General features: G+C 53.1%; 1 protein-coding gene across 1 annotated transcript; it reads left to right on the top strand.

Annotated features, from left to right (window-relative positions):
• The first annotated feature begins 3869 nt into the window (after positions 1-3869).
• LOC111538257 (putative alpha-1-antitrypsin-related protein) lies at positions 3870-8918 on the top strand. The gene is made up of 4 exons (XM_023205546.1): positions 3870-4522; positions 5975-6245; positions 7670-7817; positions 8651-8918. Exons 1-4 carry the CDS (start codon positions 3874-3876, stop codon positions 8840-8842), a joined length of 1260 nt encoding a protein of 419 aa, XP_023061314.1. The 5' UTR covers positions 3870-3873; the 3' UTR covers positions 8843-8918.
• The last annotated feature ends 304 nt before the right edge of the window (positions 8919-9222 follow it).

Below are 9222 nucleotides of genomic sequence, written 5' to 3' on the forward strand. Positions count from 1 at the left end.
ACTCCTCTCCTCACTTCTCAGAGGGCGTGTCAAGGAGAGAGGAACCTGGATCTTGCATGGCCATGGGGCTTCCTTCCACCCACACTCCCACATGGCTGCACAGCACAGGCTGGTTCTGCTGGACTGAGCCCATCCAGGGAAGAACAGCGAGACCCTCGGGTGAGATCGGACTCACTGGAGACAAACAGCATGGCAGGAGCTGGAGGAGCCCCAGGCTGATTTCCGGGACAGAGGGTTCCTGGACACAGGCACTGAGTATCCCCACACCCCAGGAGACTGGCCCATGAGCACGAGAAGCCCTGAGAGTGCGTGGGGGTGGCCTGTGTGCAAGGCAGCGCAGCGAGCCTCTCTGCAGAACCCACAAGCTGCGCTGGGTGAGGAGTTCTCCCTCAGCCTCCTCTGGAGCTGACACTGGGAGAGAGCACCGTGAGCCTCCCTGCCTGGATTATTGTCTGCACTTCACACAGGAAGAAACTGAGGCACACAGAGTTTTAGCTCCTCTTGGCCAGAGCGAGGATTTGAACCCAGACGTTGAACCTTGGTGATCCTGAGGGGCAGAGTGAGTTGGGGGATGGAATTGCATCTCTCACAAAGTGCCCAGCACAGGGTGGGCCCCTACAGAGGGTAATAGCTGGGGGGCTCAGTCGGGTATGATTTTCCCCTTCTCCTGCCCAGGCTGGGACTCCCCTGTGGAGTCCTGGCGTTCACCTGTGTCTCCAACTGTAGAGGCAGAAAGGATTCAGCCTTAAGGATGCCCCCTTGCTCTCCAACAGGCCCCTCTGCCTCAGGCTCCTTTTTCCTTTTTTCTTTTCCTTTTTTTTTTTTTTGTTTTGAGACGGAGTTTCCCTCTGTTGTCCAGGCTGGAGTGCAATAGCACAATCTTGGCTCACTATAACCTCTACCTCCCGGGCTCCAGTGATTTTCCTGCCTCAGCCTCCCAGGTAGCTGGCATTACAGGCATGCGCCACCAAGCCCAGCTAATTTGTGTGTGTGTGTGTGTATTTAATAGAAACCGGGTTTCACCATGTTGGTCAGGCTGGTCTTGAACTCCTGACCTCAGCTGATCCACCCGCCTTGGACTCCCAAAGTGCTGAGATTACTGGCATAAGCCAATGCGCCCAGCCAGGCTCTCTTTTTCTTACCCTGCTCCTTAGAACCTCCAGCCTGAGCCAGAGTCCGAGACCCTGGTGGACCCCATGGCCACTCCCTAAGGGCCTCAGAGGAGGAGGGGTGCCCTTTTAGCGCTGGCCCTTCAGAGCTTGTTACCCAGATTCCAGAGGACACCGTGTCCTCTCCCCACTGCTCTCCGGGCCCCACCTTCCTGCCCCCAGGGGCCTCTGCCCTTGATCTCTTGGTTAGAACTCCTGGCCTGAAAGGTCGAGGTGAATTGATTAACTTCTCTGATGGCCCGAGGACCTTTTCAGTCCCCTCTTTCCTCTCTCCTACTTGGTTCATGGTCCCCTCCTCTACCTGCTGGGCCCTCATAGGTCCTGAAGGCTTTGCGGGTTTGAAACCCAGCCCTCTCCTCCCCTTCTGAGGCCCCTTCCCGTTGTCCAGCTTCATATTTACATTGATTCCACTTCATTCTCCCAATATTCCCATTTCAAAAGGAAGATGGAGAGGTGGAAATCTTTTTCTGAGGTTATATCGTTGGTGAGTGACGGAGCCTGGATGAGAAGCCATGCCTGTTGTTACCACTTCCTCTCCCACACACTCATGTTTCTCTGGGTCCTGTATTCCTGTTAGGCCCAGGGCTGGAGCCAGCAATACCTTAGTCTCCCCTGAGCTGACGGGAGGTGCCTCAGCCCACGTGTGTGGCAGGGACCCCCGACCCATAGTGGGGCAAGTCCAGGCCAGGCTCCAGGGGCTGGGGCACAGGTTCCTCTGTGGGCACAGCCCCTGACTCTCTCTGGGGGCTGTCGTTAAGCCCTGGGTCCGGGAGGAACCTTATGGATGTCAGAGCTCCATCATGTCAGTGAGGAGAGTGGCTGTAGGTTCCTGAGACCTGGGACAGCAGGCACAATGCAATCCTGGGGACCCTAAACAGGGCCCCCATCCCAGAGGAATGGACATCCCACACGGCCTGGGCCCAGGCAGGTTCAGCTGGGCCTCACTTGACTTAAGTCCGGTCTGAAAGGAGAGAAGCTTCTGTCCAATCAGGCAAGAGGAGACCTTCAAGACAGCCAGGGTGATCTGAGCCCCCACCCCAGGGGAGCTCCACAGGGGGCAATTAGCAAGGCCAGGGGATGGTTGGTCATCATCCCTGTGAGTTGAGGGTCGCTACATGACTGTGCTTTTATTGAGAATGTTGTCAAACATCCTAGGATGCACGGCAGAGTCCCCCACAGCATAGCACTGCCCAGCCCAGTATGTCCACACGGCCAGGATCGGGAGCCCTGACGTCCTCCGGGTCTGGCCAAGAGCAGTATCCAAGGTCCCAGCCTCTGAGGAGGCAGTACTACAGCTCAACGCAAAGCACTTGGCCAGCAGTTGGTGGCTTCTCGGCTCCTGGTTCTGCCTGACCAGCTGTGTGGCATTGAACAAGTTACTGAACCACTCTGAGTTCACCTTTCCCATCCTACGAAAATGAACAAGTTACTGAACCCATCTGAGTTCACCTTTCCCATCCTATGAAAATAGAAATTACAAGACATACCTTTAGATGAAAGGCAAAGTTTGCGATTGCCTCTAGAAACAGGGCTGTCCTGTGCTTTAATCAGCAGCATTCCCCAGGCCAGGAATGCCACAGGGCGCAGACAATTATCAAACCAGGCCCAGGGTCCTGTAAGGTGAAGGCTATCGCAGTTGGGAGGAGAGGGAGATGCATGAAGTGTGTGGAATTGGGGAGAGCCTAGGCAGAAATCAGGCAGGCTGGGTTTACACAGCGCCTCTGAGCTCTGGCTGTGTGTCACGGCACAGTACCCTGTCCCTCTGGGGACAGAGCTTCTTTATTCATTAAATAAGGGAGGTCAATGGAGATCTCCAAGGACTGTTGTGCGTGGAAGTCATTGCTGATCCTGACTTAACCCACTTCCTTAGTAACCCTGGGCAAGTTCCTTATGCTTCCTGTGCCCCAGTTTCCTCTTTTCTAAAATGCGGGCTGGATGCCGTGGCTCATGCCTCTAATCCCAGCATTTTGGGAGGCCAAGTAGGAAGGATCACTTGAGGTCAGGAGTTTGCGACCAGCCTGGGCAACATGATGAAACCCTGTCTCCACTAAAATACAAAAACTAAGCCTGGCATGGTGTGCACACCTTAAATCCCCACTACTCGGGAGACCGAGGCAGGAGAAACACTTGAACACGGGAGGCGGAAGTTTCAGTGAGCCGAGATCATGCCACTGCACTCCAGCCTGGGTGACAGAGCCAGACTCTGCCTCCAAAAAAATTAAATAATATGAAATAAAACAAAATGGGGCTGTGGCACTGGCACTTGCACCTCAAGGTCATTACAGAGTTAAGTGGAGCTGCAGAGAGCAAGGACTCAAGACCCAGCTGGCCAAGCTGAGCGATGCTGGCTTTTCCTGTTTGCTGACCTTGGGCATGAGCCTAACGCCTCTGGGCTTTGGTTTCCTCATCTGTAAAAGGAGGATAGTAGCATTACCACCTCACAGGATTGTTACAAGAAAGCAATGATTTAACACACGTGTGTGCTTAGGACAGTTCTTGTCATATGCTAAGCACCTTGTACATGCTTGCTATCTTTCTGATTCTTTCAGTGATGATGATGTAGGAAAGTGCTTGCAATGGGCTGGGCGCATGGTGGATGTTTAATAACTCATGGTTGCATTCACACGATGTCAGTCCCTGGTCACTGGGAGTCATCCTGTGCCCTGACTTGGGGCCTGGCCCTCTGTCTCTGTCTTGTAGGAGAATGCCATTCTCTGTCTCTTGGGGCGTCCTCCTGCTGGCAGGCCTGTGCTACCCGGTCCCCAGCTCCCTGGCTGAGGATCCCCAGGAAGATGCTGCCCAAAAGACGGCTACATCCCACCATGATGAAGGGGACTGGGAGGACCTTGCTTGCCGGAAGATCTCCTATAACATCATCGACCTCGCCTTTGATTTGTACAAAGAGCTGGCTGATCTATCACAAACCAGCAATATCTTAGTCGCCCCAACGAGCGTGGCTATGGCCTTTGTAATGCTCTCCCTGGGGACTAAGGCTGACACTCGCACGGAGATCCTGGAAGGCCTGAATTTCAATCTCACAGAGACGCCTGAGGCCAAGATCCACGAATGCTTCCAGCAAGTTCTCCAAGCCAGGCCAGACACCCGGCTCCAGCTGACCACCGGCAGTAGCCTGTTTGTTAACAAGAGTGTGAAGCTAGTGGACACGTTTTTGGAGGATATCAAGAAACTGTACCACTCAGAAGCCTCCTCCATCAACTTCAGGGACACCGAGGAGGCCAAGGAGCAGATCAACAATTATGTGGAGAAGAGAACTGGAAGAAAAATAGTGGATTTGGTCAAACATCTGAAAAAAAACACAAGTCTTGCCCTGGTGGATTACATTTCCTTTCACGGTAAGGTGGCACCACCTGCCCAAGCCCGTTCCACTGAAATAATCCAAACATATTCTCAAACTACTAGTTCTTAAGCTTTCCTAGACAATGTACTATGAGATATGGCAGGGCATTTAACATGGATTCTGCAATTTTCCAAACACAAACAGTAAAATACTTTCCATGATCAAATAAGATTGAAGAATGATGAGTTCAAGACAGCCAAACCATCATCTTCCCTACAGACCTTGTCAGAGCCTTTATTGTCCTAATACTCATTGGAAATCCCTAACAGGTAGGGGGCAGAATATGAAATGCTTCCCACATGCTAAAGCCAGAAAAACGTTTTGTGGCACATGCATAAAGGGATAGTTCCATGAAACATACTGTAGACGGCTCTAGTGTCCCAGAAGCAGCATCAGCTTTGTGGTCTAAAATATTGGGGTTCAAATCCTGCCTCTACCACTTACTAGCTTTTGATAAAGGACAATGCATTCTACCTCTTTGAGGTGCTAATTTCCCATCTTAGCATGGACAAAATAGCATCCTTGCTGTCAGGTTGTTTTAAGGATTAAACGAGTGACAAAGACCGTGGGGACAGTGTGTGGCATACAGCAGGTGATAGACTCTTCTGTATCTCAGGCTGCCTTCCTACCACTGAAGGGTTAAAATGTCCAGGTCCTGGGGGCCCCAGGGCATTCTAAGCCAGCTCCCACTGTTCCAGGAAAACAGCATAGGGGAGGGGAGGTGGGAGGCAGGGCCAGGGGCTGCTTCCTCCACTCTGAGGCTCCCTTGCTCTTGAGGCAAAGGAGGGCAGTGGAGAGCAGCCAGGCTGCAGTCAGCACAACTGAGGTCCTGGCTCTGCTGTGGCCTTAGGGCAGGCCCCGGTCCCTCTCCAGCCCCAGTCTCCTCCTTCCGTCCAATGAGAAAGCTGGGATCAGGGGTCCCTGAGGCGCCTGCCCACTTGGCATGCCTCGATGGTAAAACTTTCTTGGTATGGCAGAGGGGAGGCTGCCTAGGCATCTGCATTTCCCCTGCTGCTCCAGGGAACGGCCTCAGGGGTAGTAAGCAGAATGCTGTCCTCGGCTGAGGGAACCAGCCCTCTGCATGGGACAGGAAGCCTCCAGCCAGAGGTGGCAAGGCATAAGGAGTTCCGGTATTGCTCCTTAACTTTCATTAACCATTCCCAAGCCACTATAGAATAAACAGAGTCAAATATAAATGCTGCTTCTGTGGTGCCAGGATTTTGCCAATTAGTTCAAGTATATAGAGACTCTAGATTCTTCTTTATCTTCAGGTGGTTCTCACAAAAGCTCTCCAGCAGCCAGATAGTTTCATTTGAATCCCATTTTCCCGAGGATGAAGGTGAAGCAGAGGGAAGTGTCTCGTCAAAGGGGCTCAGGGGGTTTCATTCACACACTTCCACCCTTTTATCGCATACCTGGGTGATGCCCACCTTCCTTTTTTTCCCAGGCAAATGGAAAGATAAATCCAAGGCTGAGCGCATTACGATAGAGGGCTTCCATGTGGATGATAAGACCATCATCAAAGTGCCTATGATAAACCACCTGGGCAGATTTGAGATCCACCGGGACAAGGAGTTATCCAGCTGGGTGCTGGCACAGCACTATGCGGGGAACGCCACTGCCTTCTTCATCTTGCCCGACCCAAAGAAGATGTGGCACTTGGAAGATAAACTGACCTACAGCCACCTTGAAAATATCCAGAGAGCCTTTGACATAAGGTGATTTCCAGTTCAGGGGCTGAGCTCGGACCTTTGAGCCATCTCAGGAGTGAGGCCCATCAGGACTGGCCACAGGGCTGGGGAGGGTGGACCCCACATCCCTGGGTCACAGCTACTGCAGCCGACAGAGGCCACCACTGAGTTCAGGTAGTGCCATCCATGGTCCATGAGGAGGACAGTACCCCGGGGTGAGGAGGTAAAGGTCTCGTCCCTGGGGACTTCCCACTCCAGCGTGGACACTCTCCCTTCCCAATATCCAGTGCCCAGGGCAGGAACAGCAGCACCACTACACGTTCTGGCAGAACCAAGAAGGAACAGGTGGGCTTCCTGGCAGAGGCAGCAGGGGACTGTGGAGTTCAAGGGTAGAATGTCCCTGTGGGGATGGGGGAAGAGCCTGTGTGGCTAGACCCAGAAAAGCAAGGGTCGGAATTGGAACAACCAGGGCACGTTAGCAGAAGGCTTGAGTTTCTCTGTCACTTTATCGGTGCTGTTAGATTGGGTGCCCTGTAGTAAATGATACTTGAGCATAAGCCACACATTAGTGTATCTGTGCATTCGTAATGATGCCCATGCCCTCCTGTTCTAGTTTATTTTTATTTTTACACTGTAAAACCAAGATGAAAATACGAAAGGTCTCAGGTTCATAATAAGTATGGAGGCTGGAATTTCTCTGTCCCATGCAAACGCCTCCTAAGGTCCCTGCTCCAGGGGTTGAGAAAGAACAAGGAGGCTGAGAGGGTAACTGATCAGAGCCCAGAGCCAGGCTGCCCGCTCACACCAGACCCTGCCCGGGGCGGCTCTGTCTCCCTGTGGAAAACAAGAGGGGAGCACTCAGCCTGGTGTGGTCAGTCTTCTCTCATACCTTGAATGGGTGTCACTGGGTACTGCTGCCAGCCCCATGTTCCCCTGGGTGTAGGGCCCTGGGGATGTTCCAGGCTGGGGGCCAGGTGACCCAACACTACAGGATGAGACACGCTTCCAGGGCACCTAGAATCTGCCTGGAGGGCTTCTCAAAGGAGGTGGCATTTCAAGCTGCCTTAACAAGATGGTTAGTTTGATACTAATATTCTTTGATTCTGGATATAGAGGAGCTCAAAGGAAAACAAACCAAGGTCAACTTCTGATTGCTTTATTTTATTTTTTTTTAACTTTTCCTTTATGTTCAGGGGTCCATGTGCAGGTTTGTCATATAGGTAAACCCTGGGGGTTTGTTGTGTAGATTATTTCGTCACCCAGGTACTACGCATAGTACCCAATAGTTATTTTCTCTGATCCTCTCCCTCTGACTTCTGATCTTGATATGGGTGAGGACACGGCACTAAGTGGTAGAAACAGTCAGGAAAGAAAGCCCTGGTACTGTGGTGGGTTCCAGAAGAACAGGAGAAATGCTGCCCCATGCCTTGATTCTCTTTCCTGCATGGCAGGTCTATCAGTCTACATTTTCCCAAACTGTCCATTTCTGGGACCTACGAACTCAAGAGAGTCCTCAGGAATCTGGGCATCATCAAGATCTTCAGCAACGAGGCCGACCTCTCTGGAGTCAGTCAGGAGGCACCCCTGAAGCTCTCCAAGGTAAGGTCACCCAGAAGACTGTGTCGTCCCCTGGTGTCGGCTGGCAGATTGTGTGGCAGTCACAGTTCCATCCTGAGGCTGAAGAAGGGGCTAAGAGACACAAATGAAGACCCAGGCTGAGCTCCTGAGGATGCCCGAGATTCACTGAGATGGGCCACGGTCAGACGGCGGAGCTGGGGAGGTGCCTCCTGTGCAGCTGGCACTTTCAGGGCCTCGCCTGCTATTGTGTCACTGACCCTTTGCCCAGGACCTTCTAGTTCTGGGCCTTAATTTATCCATATTGATACAAAAAAGCTCAGGCTCAGTCATTTTGAAAGCCTTTCCGGCCCCTCTCATCTGTGAGATTTGGAGTTTTTGGTGCATCACCAAGCCTGAATCAATGAGTGATTTGAGCTAAAGATGACACTAATTTAGGAAAACTAAAGGTGACCAAAGAGCAGTTCCGTGAATGGCTGCGTTATTTCGGGGTCTGGGCACCGTGAAGGTCACGTCAGAGTCCACGTCCCCAAGGAGCTTAAAGCCGGGTACTAGAAAGGAGAGAGCCCTGGAGGCAGACGTGCAGCGGGGAGTTGTGGGTGCATCCTGAGCAGGGGAGAGGCACTTGTAGGGAAGGCGGACAGCGGGGAGCCAGCCCCATCACCCAGAGCCTTGATGGGGAGCAAGGCCTGTGTGACAGGGAGGGAGAGGACGCGCAGGGTCAGGGCCACCCGAGTGGAGAAAGGCTGGAGTGAGTGCCTCACCTCCCAGGATACGGCTGTCCACGTGGGCCTTGCTCCAGGCCTGGGCTGGGCAAAGCTCAGCCTCGGAAATATCTCTGCTTCTCTCCGCTCCAGGCTGTGCATGTGGCTGTGCTGACGGTTGATGAGAAAGGGACCGAAGCCACCGGAGCCCTCCATTTGGAAGAGAAGGCCTGGTCTAAGTATCAGACCGTCATGTTCAACCGGCCCTTCCTGGTCATCATCAAGGATGACATCACCAACTTTCTGCTCTTCATTGGAAAAGTGGTGAATCCCACCCAGACATAACTGCCTGTCACTCCGCAGCCCCTCCCCTCCATCCCTGGCCTCCTCCCTGGATGACATTAAAGAAAGGCTGACCTGCCCCCTGCCTGCGTGTGACTGCAAACCCCTCCCCTGTTGTTTCTGAGTCTCCCTTTGTGCGCTGAGGCCGTCTGTGGGCTCCAGGTCACAGTGCTGTCTCCGGGCCCCCTCAACTGTGTTCATAGAGCACCTGGCTGGGCAGGCACATGCTGGGCCAGGATGGAGTGGCTGAATCCTCAGTTTAAGGGCCTGGACCTGGGAGCTTATGGAAGAGCAAGGGGCTACCAGGAGTGGCCGCCAAGTGTGGGTCACCCGGAGAGAGCCGGGCCTGGACCTGAGTGCTAGGAGAACGCTGTGGCACTGAG

The sequence above is a fragment of the Piliocolobus tephrosceles genome, chromosome 6 (genome assembly GCF_002776525.5).
Source record: "Piliocolobus tephrosceles isolate RC106 chromosome 6, ASM277652v3, whole genome shotgun sequence".
In the NCBI taxonomy this organism is placed as follows: domain Eukaryota; kingdom Metazoa; phylum Chordata; class Mammalia; order Primates; family Cercopithecidae; genus Piliocolobus; species Piliocolobus tephrosceles.